Source organism: Chrysemys picta, chromosome 6, assembly GCF_011386835.1.
Source record: "Chrysemys picta bellii isolate R12L10 chromosome 6, ASM1138683v2, whole genome shotgun sequence".
NCBI lineage: Eukaryota > Metazoa > Chordata > Testudines > Emydidae > Chrysemys > Chrysemys picta.
Genome location: NC_088796.1, coordinates 110244721 through 110265942, shown reverse-complemented (window position 1 = coordinate 110265942; position 21222 = coordinate 110244721). Strand labels below are relative to the sequence as shown.

The 21222-nt window shown below is 42.8% G+C and overlaps 1 protein-coding gene across 27 annotated transcripts in view; it reads left to right on the top strand.

The window, feature by feature from the left end:
* The window catches only part of KDM4C (lysine demethylase 4C), a 427285-nt gene that overhangs the window by 226708 nt on the left and 179355 nt on the right, over positions 1-21222 (top strand). For 22 of the 27 annotated variants that reach the window (XR_010588892.1, XR_010588893.1, XR_010588886.1 and 19 more), the window contains 2 exons: positions 9810-10003; positions 19783-20021. Coding sequence is in view for 14 of the 27 variants with exons in the window: in XM_005295226.5 (XP_005295283.2) it covers positions 9810-10003; positions 19783-20021 (433 nt within the window). In the remaining 13 variants the exon portion in view is untranslated. Of the gene's footprint in view, positions 1-9809; positions 10004-17580; positions 20022-21222 lie in introns of those variants that run through there. The other 5 variants (XR_010588897.1, XR_010588898.1, XR_010588896.1 and 2 more) reach the window with 3 other exon arrangements.

The window sequence follows — 21222 nt, the reverse complement described above, 5'->3', positions numbered from 1 at the left end:
CCATTTATTCCTACCCTTTGTTTCCTATCTTTTAACCAGTTACCAATCCATGAGCGAACCTTCCCTCTATCCCATGACTGCTTATTTTGCTTAAGAGCCTTTGGTGAGGGACCTTGTCAAAGGCTTTCTGAAAATCTAAATACACTATATCCACTGAATCTCCTTTGTCCATATGCTTGTCGACCCCCTCAAAGAATTCTAGTAGATTGGTGAGACATGATTTCCCTTTACAAAAACCATGTTGACTATTTCCCAACAAATTATGTTCATCTATGTGTCTGACAATTTTGTTCTTTACGATAGTTTCAACCAATTTGTCTGGTACCGAAGTGAGGCTTACTGGCCTATAGTTGCCATGGTCACCTCTGGAGTCCTTTTTAAAAATTGGCGTCACATTAGCTATCCTCCAGTCATTTGGTACAGAAGCTGATTTAAATGATAAGTTACAGACTACAGTTAGTAGTCCTACAATTTCACATTTGAGTTCCTTCAGAACTCTGGGGTGAAAACCATCAGGTCCTGAAGACTTGTTACTGTTTAGTTTATCAATTTGTTCCAAAACTTCCTATAATGACACCTCAGTTTGGGACAGTTCCTCAGATCTGTCACCCAAAAAGAATGGCTCAGGTTTGGGAGTCTCCCTCACATCCTCAACAGTGAGGTTCGGTGCAAAGAATTTGTTTAGTTTCTCCGCAATGGCCTTATCATCTTTGAGTGCTTCTTTAGCATCTTGATCGTCCAGTGGCCCCACTGGTTGCTTAGCAGGCTTTCTTATTCTGATGTATTTAAAAAAAAATTGCTATTACTTTTGGAGTCTTTGGCTAGCTGTTCTTCAGATTCTTTTTTGGTTATTCTAGTTACATTTTTACACGTTATTTGCCAGAGTTTATGCTCTTTTTTTCTATTTTCCTCATTAGGATTTATCTTCCACTTTTTAAAGGATGCCTTTTTTGCCTCTCACTGCTTCTTTTACTTTGTCATTTAACTACAGTGGCTCTTTTTTGGTTCTCTTACTATGTTTTTTAAATTGGGGTAATTAAGTTGAGCCTCTATTATGGTGTCTTTAAAAAGTTTTCACGCAGTTTGCAGGGATCTTACTTTTGGTACTGTACCTTTTAATTTCTGTTTCACTAACATCCTCATTTTTGTGCCAAGGTTAACAACACTCACTCTGCCCCCTCCATGATCTGCTCATGGGCATCCATGTGGCCTCCAGCCATCGCCTCTCTCTTCCCTCTCCCACCAAACCAGGAATTTAGGCTTGCTGTCCCTCTGCAATTCACTTACTATCCCAGCAGGTCTGACATTAGTCCAGACACTTGCAGTTCTGTCTCTCACAAGGGACAGTGACCGTGTTTACCAGTGACCAGGTAGCTTTCACCAAGCACATAACATTTATTTTAGGAGAAAAAGTATTATAGAGAAAACATAATAAAACAGTAAACAATCTACGTGCATGCTAAGCTTACCAAGTGTCACCCATCTTCCACAGAGAGACTTCGGTAGGTTTCCAGTATTTCAAACCCTTCCAGCAAGGGTTTGCCCTTTTTGTCACAACCTCACGTCAGTTTTGGGGTCAAAATGAGGGGCCCCCATCCAGTTCAGGCTGAATCTTTATACCAAAAGCCCTCTTTTTGGTCTCCCGTATGTCTTAAACCTGATCTGTACCAGAGTATTCAATTCATCCCAGGGAGTGGTGTATCACTGGAGTTGTTTACCTGTTCCAGGGTCTGCAGTAATTAACCTCCACTTACTTTAGTTATTATGGAAACTCGGAAACCCTCCACCTTGAAGCTAGAATACAGTCCCTAGACCACAAAGATGTATATTCCCTGGGCCCATAACATCTGGCATATCTCAATGTAATAGATTTTTGAAGTTTCCACATTTCCAATGTCTCATGTCTGACAACAAATTTGAACCAAGTTCGGATGCAAGCCCAGAGGCCAGACTTGATGGTTTGGGAGGCTAACTCACTGCCTCCTCTTAACAGGGAAATGGAGACAGCACTGAGTATTGTTGCGTGATGCCTTAGACAAGAGTAGGGAAATGGTGGCATAACTGAGAGTTGCTGCGGCTAAGGCCATAGGCAAAAGTGGAGAAACTGAAGCTGGTAAGTTCTGAAAGCATGTGATTCCTTTCAGTGGTTGGGGAAGGCCGAGATGGAGTAAAGAAGCCATGAGGCCACTCCCTGTAATAGAGGACCCCCTTTTCAGACAGTGGCCATAAAGGTTTTGGACTTGACAATGGGCCCCAATACGTAGCCTACAGAGAAAAGAATCTGCCCTGGGCCAGGGACAGATCCCTGGAGAAGGCATACCAAATCTGGGGATGTCCAGTGACTACCTTCAGGGGTGAGATCAGGAGTGAGAAAGGTGATTCTGAAGTGAAAGCGAGGCACTGGTCCATCTTGGTAACTGCCAGTTCTTTAAGTCACTCAGAATATGAGATGGGCAGAATTTGAGAGCAGGTGGCAGTAGTCATTGAGGAGCCCATTCAAATGCAGCTAAGCCCTTGCAAGCACAGTTCATGACCAGTTTTGGTTTACTGAAAAGCAGTGATCATGTTGAACATTCATATGTATGTTGGGGAGGTAGAGGAATTTAATCAACTCTACTTGAGGGCAGGGGCAAGTCCTCTTAGAATTGACCAATTTACTACAAACCATAATGTCATGGGTGCATTGGGGGCTCCGATATTGGTGACTGTCACTATTTGGGGTGAGGAATTTGGAAATAAACAGGTTTGGTTTTGGTGTGACAACCAGGTATGGGTTCACATCCTTGACCAATAGTCAGTATGGGGAATGCGGCTGGTATGAGCAATTATATTGCACTGCTTTTTTTGTTTGTCAAACTTTTCTTTGCATGATAATGTAGATAATAGTCTCATTGATGCTCTGGCTCCATTTCAGGATTGCAGATTCCAGGAGCTAACACTGTTTCACAGCCAAGCCCTGCAGGTGATGGTTTGTGGAGCCATGATTCAGAATGGACGAAAACCCCAGTGTTCCAAGGGCAATCATGGTTTACAAAGCTGCAGTTGTTAGGTTTATTTAATTTAGAGTTAAGGTAGGTCTCTTTTGTTGTTTGTGCTGTCACTGTGTCGCAGGTGGTGAGATACGGAGTGTCTGTGACATACCATGGACTAGCTTCATCTGCAATACTGGGTTTCCTGGTTGGCCTGGTTTGTTGCATAGTGGCAGGATTTATTGGCTCATGTAGAGGACTCTTACTAAGCAAGCTCTTGGAGGTATGGTCATGACCTGAGGGTTGCAAAGACGATAACAGGTATACCATCCCCTGTGAAATTTGCTGGGTTATTGAAGGCTTTACCTAGGGAGTGAAGTTGTGGGATGGAGGCATTTCTATTTAAAGTTGCATTTGTCAAGTCCTTGTTGGTGCTTTCAGGTTTAGTAAAATAGTGCTACAGGTGGCAGGGGCCACCTCCTGGCATGTATTAGATTGGCAGAGGTACCGTTTTAACAAGCAGGAATAGACTTGAAATTAAGGTATTCAGAAACTGATCAGACTAGAAAAGAAACCATAGTAGAGCTAAGGGAATGCTCAGCTGAATGGGTATATCTGGTAAAAGCCGCAAACAGTTTTTGTTGGAACCACATGTATATGGGAGCCAGGCCCACCTAGTTGTACATGGGGATGGTAGCAACTTGACCAGCTACCAGTTTGACGTAATTCCTCATTTGTGGTAATGAGGAATGCGTTAGCCTACTTGGGTCTCAATCTGGCAAATTTTGCACACATTCTTTCAGGTTTGAGGCAGCAACATCAACAGCATTGGAGGGTTTTTTTTTACTTCTCAAGGATCCAGGCACTCTTACAGGACCTATATTCACCCTGCTGATGGGTTACTGGGGCAGGCAAAAGTGTGAGAACTAACCCTATCTGTGATTGCTGGGGACACGGGAAAAGAGTTGCTGTCTGGATCTGCGGCTCTTGTACAGCACTGGGCCTACAAGCAGGCAGCCAGGTCAGCAGGGGAATCACAACTGAGCTTCAGGGTTGAGGTTCTTTACCTTCAATGATATGGCAGAGGTGACATGTTGTGGAATCAGCTCATGTCGCTTCTGTGCTCACTGAAAGGCAAACTACAGCCACCTTGTGCACTTTTCAGATATAGGGTCTGACTGCCTATGGGATCTTAGGGATTGCATTTGGCAGGAAATAGATACTAGGCACTTTGGATGGTGTGTGCATGCAGACAATGAAGCTAATTACTGGTTCTCCCAGTGGCTGGTATCCAGTGTAGATAAAAGTTAAAAAGGGCCAGCTCCCAGGTGGAAATGAGATCCAGGATTTTAGTGATGGACTTTGTGCCTGTAAGGAGAAGGGGAGACCTCAAGTCTTTTCAGACTCAGGTCCCTCTTGGTACCTTCTACCCTCCTGGTGGTGGGTAGGGCAAGACAATTCAGAAATGAGTCTAGTCCTAGGAGCAGGCTGAAGAAGGTATACCTCGAGTAATGGTTATATGGTGGGAGCTGTGTAACCCCATAGTGGACCTAGTTAAATGCCAGGTATGTAAGGGGAGGTGTATAGTGTCTGCCCCATTGTTAAATTAATAAAGTTGTGGTCTGCCACTTAAATCCACTGCTGTATCTGTCTTTCATTTGTGCATGTCCAGATCAGTGGGACTATTTGCATTCTTAAAATAATAGACATTCTTAAGTGACTTGCTGACATTGGGTCTAAGACCTCAATTAAGGAAGGTATGTAAGCACATGTCTAACTATAAGCACGTGAATAATCCCATTGTTTTAAATGGGACTACACATATGCTTGCAGTTTGGCACATGCTTAATTACCTTTCTGAATCAGAGCCTAAAAGGGGAGGAACGTATGGCTTAGTCAGGCAAAACCAGTCAAAATATTTAGTCTTTGCCAATATTCATTTTGTTTGTTATTCAGAAATGGCATCCTTTGCAAACAAACAAAAAAGAAAAGATATCTCAAGTAGGCAGTTTTCTCCATTACAAATACATTTCACAGTCTCTTATACCAATTTAATAAAGTGGATGAAACAGTTTTCTTTCAACTCACTGCTATCAAACACCTTGCGGCCACTAATAAATGTTTCCTTCAAGCTGTTTTCTTTATACTAGTAGAACTAATAATAAAACCAATAATAATAATACCAAAGGATCATGAAGGAGGTCTATTCCCATAATCATTTTGATTGCCATGATGATCTTTGCTTGTCTCCCATATAAGAAGCCAATTATACTAAATGTGGATAGGGGATTCCTTTCACTACTCCTGCTACAACTACCAACATGAACTATTCTTTTAATTTTATTGGGCGTAAATTATCATTGATATAACAGGTTATCCTCAGAGTGGGGTATGTTGCACAGGCAGCAGCAAATAAAATTCTCTCACTTTTCTATCAATATGTTTCAATTCTGACCAGGAGTCCCCATGCTTATTCAGTTCATGGTTCTCTGTTGAAGTACCTAACAAGGATGCCAATTTGTGGGAGCGGGAGGGTGATAGTTTTTTGTGGTATGGACACTTGTCTGGTAGGGCATGGGCATAACTCATTTCACATACGCCAAAGAATAACCATCTGATGGTAACATCAGACGGTAACATCAGGCGATTTTCTATTTTTTGTGTTTATCAAAAAAAATAGCAATTTTTAATTTTTATTCCACATGAAAATATTTTTTACCTTTAAAAATATGATGAAAGTTTTCTAAGTTTTTTGTGAACGGTGAACATGACACCCTTGGTATATTGGTGGGGAGCTGCATGTCCTATGGTCTCTGTCCCAACGGAGCTCTTCAAGAGAATGACATTCAAGTTAGCTTCAGAGAGAGATGCTCTCGTTCACTCTTCTGTCTTGGAAGCAGGAAGCCATGTAACTGTTAACTATAAGTAAGTCGGATGGGAAATGAGGAAAGAACACTTTAAAAACCCCAAACCTGCCAGATTATTTATCAAAGCAACATATTTCTTTCTTGACACATTTTGGGGAAAATAAATAGAAATGTTTTGCAGCATATATCTGCTTTCACTGTCTAATATGATGCTTTCAAATGTTTCTAGCCTCCAGTATCTAGAAGCTTAAGTCTTCTGGATTTCCCAGCAAATGATGAAGGCTTTAATTAGCATGTTGATAATGCTGCAAATATTATTAAAATTCTGCTGTTGTCTCATTTTAGATGGTGATAAACTTTTTAACTTTTACACAAATGTAATGCACTTCAGTAGTAGTATAAAAACAGCATCAAATATTCAAAGATTACTAAAAGGGAAATTTTTGTACCTCATTTAGACATAATTTATTTTGAAACTTTTCTTTTAGCACATTATCATCCTATCACTGGATATTTTTTCTTGATGGATTTTTTTACTTCAGTAAATCAATGCTGATTTAAATATTGGCCGTTTTCCAAATTGCTTGAAGACTTGATGCCTAACAGCAAAGACAGTAATCTTTTTAAACTGTTCCTTAAGCAACCATTTGTCATCGCTGCATAGGAGTGTAGCTTGCATTCAAAGGGATTTTGTGTGTAAACGAGGGGAAAATTCAGTGTTACTTGTCCTTACGTAATGAATTTAGCTCTTAATGATGAAGGGTATTCCAGTGGACAGTCTTTTGCACCTATCCAATATCCAGAAGCACTATCAGTGCTTTTTTGTAACTACTTCAGTGTTATTGATCAGTGACTCTCTGAATGAGGTAAGCTGGTCACAGTAGAATAAGAGCTTTGTACAAAAATAATACAGTGCGCACCCTGGAAAAAGAAAAATCACATCAGATAATTATATTTCTATGCATCAAACATCATGAAGTGCTATCACGCTAGCACTTTTGATGCGACTGTGACCTCGAGAACTCCTCCTTTAATAGTCTGAATGATTTTCTCCTCTGTATATTGGCTCCACTAAATGGGGAGAATTATTAATAGCATCACGGGGCAGGTATTTGGGTGTTGTACAGCAGCACTTTCTATACAGAAGTAGGGAATTCAGTTAAACTGCAAACTTTAAAAATAGCTATTAAGGAAATTGTACTTTCAAATGTGTAAGGATTATTCATTTTTGGGAGGTTTCAGAAAATAATTTAACTAAAACTGAGAACGACCAATTTAAAACACATATATGCTTAAAAGAAGTTTCCCTAAAATAATGCATTTAATATAACCTGTCCTTCCCTGTCCTCCTTAATGAAACTGGTAATCATGCCTCTCCAGCAAAAATATCAGACAGAAGCAGCTTTAATGACTGCATCCCAGTGTATGAGGGAAAGGAGAGACCGTGTTGCCTAGTAGATTGTGCACTGCACAGCACTGCACTGGGACTTAGGAGTCTTGGGTTCTAATCCCAGCTCTGTCTCTGATCTTCTGTGTTACCTTGGGCAAGTCACTTTACCTCTCAATTTCTCCATCTCTTTGTAAAGTGCTTTGAGATCTGCTGCTGAAAAGCATTATATAAGATCTTAGTATTAATATACATCAATGTTACATGTGGAATAATGCTGTGGTACTAGCGATGAGAACTAGTATCATGGAAGTGTGGGGTATGACATGCCTTCTTTTCCACTCTTTTGAGAGCAGCGCTGAATCCTGGCATTGTGAGCTGCCATGATTCTAGTCACACGCTTTTTTCTGATTCAAATTGTGTTAAAAATTCCATCGGAAAATGTAGCAGAGCATAATGTAAATTCAGAAATCTTTCCTGGAGTTGTTTACTTGAGACAAAAACTAGTATGACATTTATCATGCTAGCAGTCTTCAAAAGATCCAAGGAATTGCATTAAAAGATAACATCCCTGAGTCATAACAACTTCAAGTGTTGAAATATCACATAATTTCCACATTCTGGATCTGGGATCTGGTCAGTAAGAGAATTTTTCCTTTGGGTTAGGCTTTGGTTAATATACCTTAAATAAAAAGTATTGGCAAAAACATTTTCTTCATGGGAGGTGAATTTCTACAAAACCAGTTTTTAAGTTGCTTTTTCATGTTTGCAGCAATTTGCCAGTAGGATATAAATGTCTGATTACAGTGCAGTTCTGGCTGCTGCCTGAAGTAGTTTTCTGTTTGGCTTTTTTATGTTACGCTGGATGTGTGTTTTTAAAGTATTGAAAGTAAAGCAGGACATTTTATGACCTTTCTAATCCCTTTTTCCATTATAGAGCTTATTATTTTCAAGGAAAAGAAGGATGGGGTAGAAGTGGCAGGTGAATGGAGGAGAGAGAAAATATACTTGCAGTACACAAAGCCTATGTGCCTATTTAGCAGTCAGTAACAAGCAAATTTAATTTCATCTGTGGTTAGATATCCTGTTCAGTTAAAAAGGCATAATAATACAAATCATAGAGAACGAGAAGGTCAGGCCATACGTTGTTATTTTGTTTTCATTCTTTCATTCACCTGAAAGGTTACATTAGCTATATGGCTTTGTTTCGCTTACCAGTTAAGACATTTTATTAGATATAACATTAGACAATTCATGGTTTTTCAATTTTGGAGAATCAATTTTTTAGCTAAAAAACTTGTTCTTAGCATGAATGGTTTATGTGCTGCAGGCTTGTTGATTCACATATTATAGTCTCTTAATATAAAGATTTTTTTGAGCTTCAGGTACAGTAAATTTGCTTTGAAGCTATTTTAGTATCTGTTATTTTAAGTGAGAGAGAATTTTACTTGGAAAGTCATTACTATTTATTTATTTCGGTGTGTTTAAAATATGCCAGTTCAGTTCTCTGTGGGGACATAGAGACTTTATCAAGAAAAGTAATACACTAAACAATTTGGGCCAATGACCAAACTAAAGTTATTGGGTTTGGTAAAGGAATTATGGGGTAAAATGCCATGGTCTTTGTTATATAGGAGGTCAGACTAGATGACGATAACACTCCCTTGGGCCTTAAAATTTAAGGCCCATGTCTACACAGCAAAAGCTGTACATGGGCTAGTCTACCTGAATTAATTTGAATTCAGCTAATGCAGGTAACAGTAGCAGTGAAGACAGCACAGCATGAGCTTTAATGTGGGCTTAGTGACCTGAGAACATAGTGTCCATGCTGGGCTTGTACTACCTCTGCTGTCTTCACTCCTATTGTTGCCCATGCTAGCTGGATTCAAATTAGCTCAGGTAGGCTAGCCTGTGCACAACTTCTGTTGTGTAGACCTACTCTAAGAATCTATAAACTGCTCTCCGCTCTTTTCAAAACAAGCATTTTCACGTGTCTCACTCAATAATCCTTCCCAATTGTGTAAAAGCTTGGGAGTATAGGTAGATCTTGCAGCAAGAAAAAAGTGATATGGTCTTTTTCTGCCTTCCCTAAGGATCTGATATGTGTGTTGAAAAGGAGTGGTGATAGAACAGAATGCTGTAATTACTCCCCGCCACCCCTGCTAAAAACCCTTGGGACAGATGAGCAACTGCTCAAAACTAGTCGTTGCGTCCCCTCAGAGAGAGAAAATAATGGAACCATTCAAGGGTAATCCAGTCTGTCTGTTGGGTTCAACAGTACCCTTGTGTTTAATAATAACAAAGGCAGATGATGGACCTAAAAGAAACAGCATAGATGCTTGCTTTTTGTCTGTTATTAGTAGGAGTTCATCAACCAATGACATTTCCATACTATGTATATGCTAAATGGACTGTCCTCACAGAACCATGAGGAATCCAGGCATGGCTGTAGTTGTTCAGATAATATTTTCTGTACGACCATTCCTCCCAAAAAACGAGTTTCATATTCAACGGTTTTTCTACTACAAACTACAGCAAATCATTTAGTTTGTCACATGCAGTATATATTTCTGGTTTCTCCCCCAGTGCACCTGCAGGAAAGACATGGTAACAATATCAATGGATATCTTTGTGAGGAAGTTTCAACCAGACAGATATCAACTGTGGAAACAAGGAAAGGATTTATATACCATTGATCACACGAAGCCCACGCCTGAAACAACACCTGAGGTAAAGGCCTGGTTGCAGAGAAGAAGGAAAACAAAGAAACCTCCCAAATGGTAATTAGAGTTGTTCACCTTCCATTTAATTAAAGTTAAATATGTTGTATATTTCTATTTTTTTTCAATGCCCTTTTCTCTGACATTCCATTAGAGTTGTTCATTTATTCTAGTCACAGCTAATTTAGCTCTTCTTATAATTTAACCATGAGCTTGAGGCCAAGAAAGTCATAATTCATAGTGATTGTTTAAATGAAAAATACATTCATTTTGCAACATGTAAGGAAACTGCATAGCTGAAGTTTATGCACATGGAGAGGTGGCCATTGCTTCTAATGCAATATTTAAATCTTTTCCTTTGGTGAGGGTGTGTTCACTAGTACTTGCACTGTGTGTAACAACATCTCCAGCCAGGAGATCAGGAAAACATCTGTAGGGAGTGGGCTAAATGCTATTCATTAGTTAGAAAAGAGGGGTATAAAACAGGTGCAGAATTGTAGCAGCTGTGCACAATCTCTAGCAATAGACTTAACATTCACTAACTTGTAGCCTAGGAGCTCTATAGAGAGACCTATTTGGCAGACTCTCACAGTACCACTGCCAATACCTGCTATATCTGCTATGGATTAACAACAGGTTGGAGTTTGGCATAATGAAATCCTTAACCCAATTGTCAATGCAGACTTTACTGACGTACCTGAAAAGTTAACTTTTTAGGTTATCATTGACACTATCAAAGTTTTGACTTTTGATACTTTTACAGTTGGATCCAGTGTCATCATATAGATAGTGTATTTTTGGGGAAAGTTTTCTTTATATGCAGCATTTCTCTTTTGTTTGCACTTAACAGAATTCCAATGGATTTTCCTATTCATTATTGCTTTGAGTTTTAACTGCTAAAAATTATGACACAAGCTTTTCTTGTGTCTGGTCACAGCAGGGCACAATTGGATCAAGTTAAGGATAATACTTAGTCCTTTAATAGCCCTTTTAATCTTCAAATCATTTTGCAAACATTAAATAATTAAGGATGATGCCCCATTGTGACTGCATATTGGCAAGTGAACACTAAACTGTGAATTTCCTTCTTTACTTTTTAAATGAATTTACTTCTCTTAAAAGGTGATGTGATAGCACTGGAGACAAACATTCTCCGCTTATCCACTGGATGAGTAAAACACAGGCAATGGCATTGTGTGGTGGGGGCACCCCAGTTTGTTGTGTTGCCCCAACCCAAGGCTTAAATGTTCAAACTAATACCACCTTACTCAGTCCAGGGTCCAAACAGCCACCAGTGTCTTAGTCCCCAAGCAGGTTCCTTTCTGGCCCTGCTGGTGCTTGGGCACAGTGCAAGCTGGGAGCGATGAATCCCAGTCTCTGCTGCCTTGCTGGTGTCCATGTCCACAGTCACCATGCTAGTCAAGGCTTCTTTGCTGGGTCTAGGCTGCTCCTTCAGCCTGGCTATAACCTGCTCCCTGGATCTCTTCTCTAGCCCCAGATTCTGGAGTGGCATTCCTCTCCTCCAATGACAGGTGAGATGGCAGAAGGAAGCCAGTTATGAGATTTCCTCCCAGTCCTCTATCCAATCAGGGTTCGGGGGTCAGCTCCCCCTCTCTGCTTGTCTCTTAATGAATCAGGGTTCATGGGGGTAGGGGCTTCAGTTCTCGTGGAGAGTGGAGTTACTCTTCACATGAGTTTCCCCATATTGCTCCACAAATGTGCCTCAATCCTGAAGTAAAGGTTCACATCTAGGGGTGAGATGTTCATTTTCCATGTTGATTCAACCCTTAGTCTATTTCCTGAGACTCCCAATAAAGATGCCACTTAATGTCTACTGTGTGAAGACTTGCCCCTGACCTTCCTTGGTCCTACCCAAAGGGCTGAGGGATACACACATGAAAAGTCTGCTTGGAGTATGTGTGCATCTGTGTGTGAGAGAAGACTTAGTGGAACATTTTCAAACCTTTAATATAGTTTGGTTTGTGGGATATTCAGGAGTGTGTGAATGTGTTGTTAGCTTATCCAAGCTGGTTTGCCAGCCTATAGTCTTCTATGAAAGTCCTTTTAAAAATCAACTGTACAAAAACCCAGCAATTCAAAGTTAAGTTTGATATTTTTCCCTTAACAGAAATTAAATTGGGCCCAGATTCAGCAAATTACTACATGCTTTAGTACATCCTTATTCATCAAAGCACCTAACCATGTATTTAATCTGTTTGCTGAATTCAGTCCTTAGTTTGGAGATTTTGGTTTAATTCTTCTTCTTCGAGTGCTTGCTCATGTCCATTCAACTTAGATGTGTGTGCTTGCTACATGCACTGGTGCCGGAAGTTTTTTCCCTCAGCAGTGTCCGTACGGGACCGGCTCCAGCGCCCCCTGGAGTGGCACGCACATGCCGCAGTATATAGGGCGCTGCCGGTTCCTCCCACCCCCAGTTCCTTCTACCACCAGTGATGGTGCTGAAACGGTTCCTGCTTCAGCTAGTGCTGTTCCTGCTTGTTCGTACGAACTAGTTATCTCCTGTATTATACTGTATATAGTTTACTGTTAGTGTTTATAAATCTTTTAGCTATAGTTAGAGGGTCCCGCTCCTCATCCTGGTACCGCTCATCAACTGGGAGACATACATCGCAGGCTCCAAGTTGTCATGGATCTGTCGAGCGCCTCCGGCCCCTAAGACCCAGCTCCAGATCAGACTTCAGCCGGAATGACCGGCACTGGTCGGGACAGAGCCACCGTTCTGCTCCGTCTTGGTCACCTGGGAGCGACTGTTTAGGATCCAGCCCAGGTTCGGAGCAAAGTTCCCTGATGGCGGGACAAGCTCTGGTACTGGTTATATTGTTGGCACCGAAACCGGCCCCATGGTCTCCACTGGCACCGTGGTACCTATGGAACCCATGGGGGTTCACCCAGCCCTCCCAGGCCACCTGCTCGGTGTCCGGAGCCTCTGAGAGACCAGCTGCCTCTCTCTCCCGCCCTCCGGTGCACGAAGCCTTGGGCCTGAGGACTCCGCAGGTCCAAGAGGGAGCAGAGGAACAAGCCGCTGGGCCACCAATGGTTGTGGAGGACCCTATGGCACCGGAATCCTCATCGTCGTCACCAGACGAAGCTATAACGGAGCCCCCTCCCCTGGTTCCTCTGGATGACTAGGAGGAACTACTGAAGAGGATCGCTGCCAACCTGGGTCTTCAAGCGGAGGAGCTAGAGGAGCCTTTGGAGACTCTCTTCAATGTCCTTTGCTCCACAGCACTGTCCAGGGTAGCTCTCTAAGATCACTAATGCCCTGTGGCAAACTCCCACCTCCCTGCCCCCCATCTCCAAGAGGGCTGAGCGCAAGTACTTTGTGCCATCCAAAGGCCACGAGTACCTGTATACCCACCCTGCTCCCAACTCCCTAGTGGTAGAAGCGGTTAACCACAGGAAGCAACAAGGTCAACCCTGGGCTACCCCTAAGAACAAAGGGACTAGACTTGTTTGGGTGTAAGGTTTATTCGTCCTCTAGTCTCCAGTTGAGGGTGGCCAACCATCAAGTCCTCCTGGGACGCTATGATTTTAACATGTGGCAAGCCATGGCCAAGTTCAAAGGCTCTCTTCCTGAGGCTTCTAGGAAGGAGTTCTGGGCTATTGTGGAGGAGGACACTAATGCAGCCAGGGTGATGCTCCAAGCGGCATCGGATGCGGCGGACACCGCCACCCGAACCATGTCCTCGGCCATCGCCACGTGCCAGGCATCCTGGCTGCTCCTTCCTGGCTTGTCTACGGAGGCTCAGCAGTCGATGCAAGACTTTCCCTTTGATGAGCAAGCTCTGTTTGCGGAACAGATGGACAATAAGCTCCATGGCCTAAAGGACTCCCTCATGACTCTTAAAACACTGGGTCTGTATGCTCCAGGCCCTGCCCACAAGCGGTTTAAGCCTCAGCAGCCTCAGGGCCAGGGGAGCCACCTTCGCTAGGAACCTTCCCATAAGAAATCCAGAGGCTACAAGAGGCGTCCTAGCCAACAGCCTTCACAGGCCTCTCAGACAAGGTTGACCCGCAATAAGCAGGCAGGCAAGCGCTCATTTTGAGGGTACGCCCAAGGGCGACCCTGTCAGACTGTTTCCAGGATCCTCCCTCCCCTATTTTTGCCAACAGCCTTTTTCCTTTCCTCCCTGCATGGGCATCTATAACATCACACCGATGGGTCCTCAGTACGGTGGCACGGGGTTACACCCTTCAGTTACTTTCTACCCACCCTCCCTGTCCCTCGCAAGAGTCTCCTCGCGCAGGAGGTAGAGGGGTTACTGTAGCTAGGTGCGGTGGAGGTCGTTCTTCCAGAGTACAGGAACAAGGGGTTTTATTCCTGCTACTTTTTACTCCCAAAGGCCAAGGGCGGTTTGCAACCTTTCCTGGACCTGCGAGACTTGAACCGCTTCCTAGCGAAGCTGAAGTTCCACATGGTCTCCCTAGCCTCCATTATCCCCTCCCTGGATCCGGGAGACTGGTACACTGCCCTCAATCTGAAAGATGCGCACTTTCACATCGCCATCGTCGAGGGACACAGACGCTTCCTCCGGTTTACGGTCCCAACCACTATCAGTTTGCGATCCTCCCATTTGGCCTAGTGACAGCACCTCAACAGACTTCTTCGCATCAAGATCTACCCATACCTTGATCACTGGCTAGTCAAGGGCAGCTCCAGGTCCAAAGGCATGTTGCGATGCTGTAGCCTCGGCCTGTTGGTAAATGACAAAAAATCCGGTACAGAGGATAGAGTTCATTGGAGCAGGTGTTCCTGCCACTGGAGAGATTCAGTCTCCGTGTTTCCCTTGATCATGGACAGGGTTTGCCTGCGCCTACTATGAAACACGGCAGCATGTACATATGTGGTGTGCCATACCAGGCTCCAGATGCAACCCCTGCAGAAAAGGAGGTGCCACAGGTTTTGCTCCAGAAGGGTCACGGGAAGGGCTTCCTCTCCAACACCTTCATCCTGCCATGGGCAGGAAGCCTGATGTACGCGTTCCCTCCAATTCCATTGATCAGCAAAGTCCTAGCAAAAATCAAGAGAGACCAGGCTCAGGTTATCATGATCGCCCCGGTGTGGCCTCGCCAACACTGGTTTGGGATGCTATCGAGCCTGTCAGCGATCCCTCTGTGGTCCCCGCTGAACCGACCAGACCTGCTGTCACAGAATCACGGTTGACTCTTGCATCACAAACTTGTGTCCCTCCATCTCATGGCGTGGATATTGAACCCTGAGGAGTGGGCCTGTTCGGAAGGGGTCCAGAAGGTCCTCCTTGAGAGTAGAAAGCCCTCGACTAGACAGACTTACCTGGCAAAGTGGACGAGGTTCTCCTGCTGGGTGACCGAACTGGGCATCTCCTCTTCGCATTCCTCGGTGCAGTCGATCTTAGACTACCTGCTTCATTTGAGGAGCCACGGTCTGGCACACTCATCCCTCAGGGTGCTTCTGGCGGCCATTTCCGCCTTTCATCCACCCATCCAGGGGAAGACGGTGTTCTCCCATGACATGACAGGTTCCTCAGAGGTTTCGAGAGACTTTTTCCTCAAGTTTGGTCCCCAGTCCCTCAGTGGGATCTCAACTTGGTTCTGCCAAGGCTCATGGGCCCGTCCTTTGAGCCTGTGGCCTCGTGGTCCCTGTCTCACTTACAGTGGAAGGTAGCTTTCCTGGCGGCGGTGATGTCGATGAGGTGAGTCTCTGAGCTGCGAGCCCTGACCTCAGAACCGCCGTACACGGTCTTCTATAAGGACAAGGTCCAGCTACGGCCCCACCTGGCCTTCCTTCCCAAGGTGGGGTCTACTTTCCACACGAGCCAGGACATCTTCCTTCCGGTCTTCTGCCCTAAGCCCCATGAGACTAGTGAAGAGAGGTGCCTTCACGCTTTGGATGCAAGAAGGGCCCTAGCTTTCTATCTAGATTGAACAAAGCCTTTCCATAAGTCGACTCAGCTTTTCATCTCTACAGCTGATAGGACGAAGGGCCTCCCGGTGTCCACGCAGAGGATTTCTAATTGGATCACCTCTTGCATTTGGACCTGCTATGAATTGGTGGGAGTCCCTCCACCACCGATTGTCAGAGCCTACTCGACCAGAGTGCAGGCATGTTCGGTGGCCTTCCTGGCACACTTCCTGATCCAGGACAGCTGTGGTGCACACATTCACAATCCACTATGCCATCACTCAGCAGGCCAGGGATGATGCTGGGTTCAGCAGAGCGGTGTTGCAATCTGAATGTCCGTGAATTCCTACCCACCTCCGAGGGGTATTGCTTGGAAGTCACCTAAGTTTCATGGACATGAGCAAGCACTCAAAGAAGAAAAGATAGTTACCTTTTCCTTAACTGGTGTTCTTCAAAATGTGTTGCTCATGTCCATTCCACAACCCTCCCTTCTTCTCCACTGTCGGAGTTTCCGGCAAGAAGGAACTGAGGGTGGGAGGAACTGGGGGCCCCCTGTATACCGCGGCATGTGCACGCCACTCCAGGGGGTGCCGAAGCCGGTCCCTACAGATACCGCTGAGGGAAAAACTTCCGGCACCCGTGCATGTGGCGCGCGCGCGCGCACACACACACACACACACACACACACACACACCCCTAACCATAGGAAGACCAACAGGCTTGGGGTCTAGGCAAAGGTGCTAAATGTGAAGCATCAGATGCATTGTTGGAGTTTTATGTATAGAGCTTGCAAAGTCCTTGTCCCGCCCTGTGCTTGACTCTGGTCAGTGCTGATAGTTTATCATGTCCATCAGTGCTAAATTCACAGGAAATAATGAATAAAACCAAACAGAGTGGCGGGGTGGGGTGTGTGTGGAAGGGGTGACCTAAACAAAAAATAAGTTACGAGTTTCCCTTCTCTCTTGCTAATAATTTTCCCGCACAGGCATTCTTATAGAAAATTATTGATCTGATCCTTGGTCTCCTTTCCTCTGCCCCCTACACCTGACATAAGTTGCTATGTGGGGATTTCTTTTAGGATATGTCTACAATCAAAAGTGTGATTGAAACTCATGGAGGCAAACCTACATTAGCTTTAATTTAGCTACCACAGCTAAAAACAACAGTGACGATGCAGTGGCATGTGTTTCAACGCTGGCTGTACAAGCCCACCCCATGACCCTGAGTACACTCTCAAGTTGTTAGCCTGTGCTGGTGTCTGTGCTTCCATATCTTTGCGGCTATTTTTGGCCTGCTAGCTAGATTAGAGCTAGTGCATGTATGCCTACACGAAGTGCAGTCACACCTCTGATTACAGTGTAGACAAGGTAAGAGAAACGACTAGGTGCCTTGGAGACAATGTTGCCTGCCCTCTGCCCGCCCTTTTGCGTAGTGGTTGTGATTAAGGGGAGGAGAATGCAGTCAGGTCATGATTGCTCTTTTGTTATCCCTGGCTGTCCGAAAGGTCTCTTGGATGCTGTTGCATCTAGGTATATCACTGAGGCTGCTATACGTTGTGGCAGGGGCCCAGCCTACCCTTGGTCAGCATCAGGAGCATGAAGGTACCTTTTTCCACGCCTCCTCACCACCGTCAGTTGGGTTGGGCACAGCAATAGTACAGCTGAGGATCCTGCCTGTATGTTAGCATGAGATTTGTGTGTTAAATTTATTAATTATGCTATTTTTGTAATTAAAGAAAATAATGAAACAAATGTGGAAGAAGGCCCAAGAATAAAGCAGTTCAGAATGACCTCAGGGATCTCCCTTCTTGAGCGATGGCAGATCAGCGGCTTTATTAAAGTTGATGGACACTATTGCGCAGCACCAGCTTCTGTACGCTTTGACAGCAGACGAAGCTCCTGGTTACAGGGCCAGCTGCAAGTTATGGAAGAGAAGGGAGGTTACGTTTCCAAACAGAACAAGAGAGGAACTTATTACAGGGGATGGGTCTCACTTCAAAAAAATTTTTTTAAATCTTTAGTGATCAGAAGAATTTAGCAACCATAACTTTTGATACTTTCTTTTGTTGCCTGCTATTTCATAGACTACATAAATGTACTGAAGAACAATGTATTACTTTTGAAGTTACAAAAGAAGACTGGCAAAAGGGATTCTTTAGCTCCCTTAACTGTCATAAGAAGGGCTTTCTACTAGTGAATTCTCTCTCATGTAAGGCTTAGAGCTTTTGCTTCCCAACCTGTTACATCTCTTTTTTTAATTCATATTAGGATACCTTATTAATTTTGTGAAATAGTTCAGTACAAAAACCAAATAACAATCCTCACCAGCATTTACCAACTTGAGATAGGTGTGTGTATGATGTTTGTGCACACACACAAATATAGAATTGTATTATATTGTGTTTAGTGTCTCAGATGTCACTCCTGCATTGTTATAGTATGTAAAGTACTATACTATGGCAGATTTGCACTAGGCACAGCAATGATTTACTTGTCAGCATAACCCTATTGATCTGGGTAGCCAATTTTGGTTAAAAGTAGAGATACTATAATAATTATATTAAAAGTTTTATCAGATGAGTACATGTGCAAAATATAATCACTTAGCTAATCTGATGAACACACGGCTATGCTATTTAATTACTAGATTGGCAGTGGTGCAGAGACACAGGGATGCATGTCCTACAAGTGAAGATAAAATATTTATTCAGTTTCATCTCTGCTGTAATGTATTGATGAAAAACATAATAATTTTGATTCCAGGAATAATATAACTTCCCAACTAGGATTGGGTACGAATAGAAATACAACTATAGGAACGTGTCTGCCTGGATGGAGGTAATACTCCTGCACTTGCGGACAAGATGCTCTGTCATGCTAGGATCTCAAGAACGAGTAATTGTGTATAGTGGTTCCAGGAGTTATAAAACAATGCCAACCAATCAGCATTTCCAGCATCGCAACAATTTCTAGAAGGATCACCTTATAGAGAAGGAAATTCAGGGAATATTAATGGAGGTAAAATATGGCTCCTTAAAATGTTGGTGAAAAAGGTTATCAGAATATTCCTAGCTTACTGGCTACATCTGCAGTCCAAAATATACAACCCTTTGATATAAACTAGTGATGTCTACTACACAGGACACTTCTCATGAAAGTCTCATCAGGTTGGAAATTGGCAACACCTGACTTGTGATGAAGTAATGTGTACAGTACTGCCCTGCTATACTAGAGACTTGAATTTAAGACTTGGGACTCTCACTCCCTGTATCTTGGGCATATAGATTACAACCCATTCAACTTTGAGAGCAGTTGCCAGCATTTTTGCTCCGTGTTTGCCCTTCTGTTGGTCGTACAGAATATGCATAAGATGGGCTGGAGGTTGCACTTTATCCATATACTTAAATGTAGTAAAATAACATTTTCTTCAAGACTCAGAAATTTTCCCTAATTCAGTTTTTAGTAGCTGATGTTAAAGATGCATATACAATTGCCAAAAATAATCTTTGTAAAAGCTACATGAATGTGCAAGAGTGATCAGGCAAAATGTCTAGTGCATGCAGGGGCTGGACAATATTCTCTAATTTTATTGCATCTGAGCACATTTTTTCTCTATTATTATGTTGCTCAGCTTAGTCTCTTTCAGGTTCCGAAGAATGGTTCATAAAAAACTAGTTTTGGCCTTTGGTTAAGAAAGACTTACTTGATGTTGTTTCAGGTTTATAGTCTAAGGAATTGTGATAAAACATTAGAAGGTTAAATCCAATCAATTGTTAATCTATCACTTAATAAATTGTAAACACTATCTTGGCACAAAAAGTTGGGAAATTGTCAGTTTTTTACCACTTTAAGCAGGTGAAAAGGACATTTATATTGGTAGACATTTTATCTTATCCAAGACAGACATTCTACTGTGACAGCAATATCTCTTATAATAGCTTCCAGCATACCAGATCTCGATCTAAAAAGCTTAAAACTCCAGAGGACGAGAGAGAATCAGCTATGATCGTTGGTGCAGAAATCATAGCCACTGAAGCAGCTACAGATGGCTTCAAGGTCAATGAAAAGCCAGAAGAAAAAGTGAAGCTGGTAAATTCAGAAGTGCCTTCTGGGGAAGAGAATAACATTAGCAGAACGCAGCTGGATCAGCATTTATTGGATAATATTGAGGTCTCAGGTGAGATAAGGACTGATTATGTTTCACTTGTAAATTTTAGGCTATTGATATTATGATGCCATAAATCTGTGAATGATAAGGCAAATGTGTTGCTCCAAGTGGCATAACTAAAAATGCCTATTCATAAAGTTTTTATGCAGGGAAATCATGTAAGCAGGAGCATCATATGGTATTTTTATGTGATAGGAGCAAGAGCACAACCAATTTAAAATATTGAGCTGAGAGCAAAACAGGTAAAATTATTTTTACTCATTTATTTTTAAAAGAAAGGAACCTCCCCTCCAAAAAAGCACAAATGTTTTTAAATGAACTCCTTCCATAGATTGGCACATTGTAGCGAATGAAAAACTTGTCTGGAAAATGATATGAAGTACTTCATCCACTGAGAGAAACTGTACAGAATATATACACTTGAGATGTAATGCTTACATTTACAAGCAGAAAACAAATTGTGTATAATGTTAGAGAGAGTCTGTTTTCCTTGTGCACAAAATCCCCACTTCCAAGTGTACAAGTTCTATTACCTAAGCTACACTAGAAGTGTCTGCTAGAGAGCATGCTCCCTATGCACACGTTACATATGCCGGTGCCAGCCCAGCATATTTCTACTTATCCTGCTTTGATACTGATATCTTTTCAGAGATTCATTCTCTTGTTAACTCTGAATTTCACTGTGGACAAGACATAGTCTCACACTCCTGTCCAGAAGGGAGCTTAGACCCCAGTTAAGCAAAATACTTGAGCACATGCTTGACTCTAAGCACATTATTAGTCCCTTTGTTTTCAGTTGGGCACCAAAACTGTTTTCAGGAATGAAGGATATTACCCTTACTGGAAATACCATCCTTGTTCAAATGTACGAACCAGAAGCTGTAGGCATTGGACAATCCCCAGCACCAGACAGACGACAAGGTGAATTGTCCAGATTTGACTTCAGTATGACTACTCATATGCTTAGAAGTAAGCATGTGCATACTTTGCTGAGTTGGGACTTTACAGTATCCACCCCTTTGCCTGATTTTCAGAGGTACTGATCATTTGCAACTCCCATTGACTTAAATAGAAGTTGGGAGTGTTCATCACTATGGAAAAAACAAGTCCCTACTTAAGTGCCAAGGTGAAATACAAGCTTTGTAAAGTAGAGCTCAGTCCATTCTTCTTTTCATAATAAAAAGATGGAAGATTGGACCTTTGTAGAGGG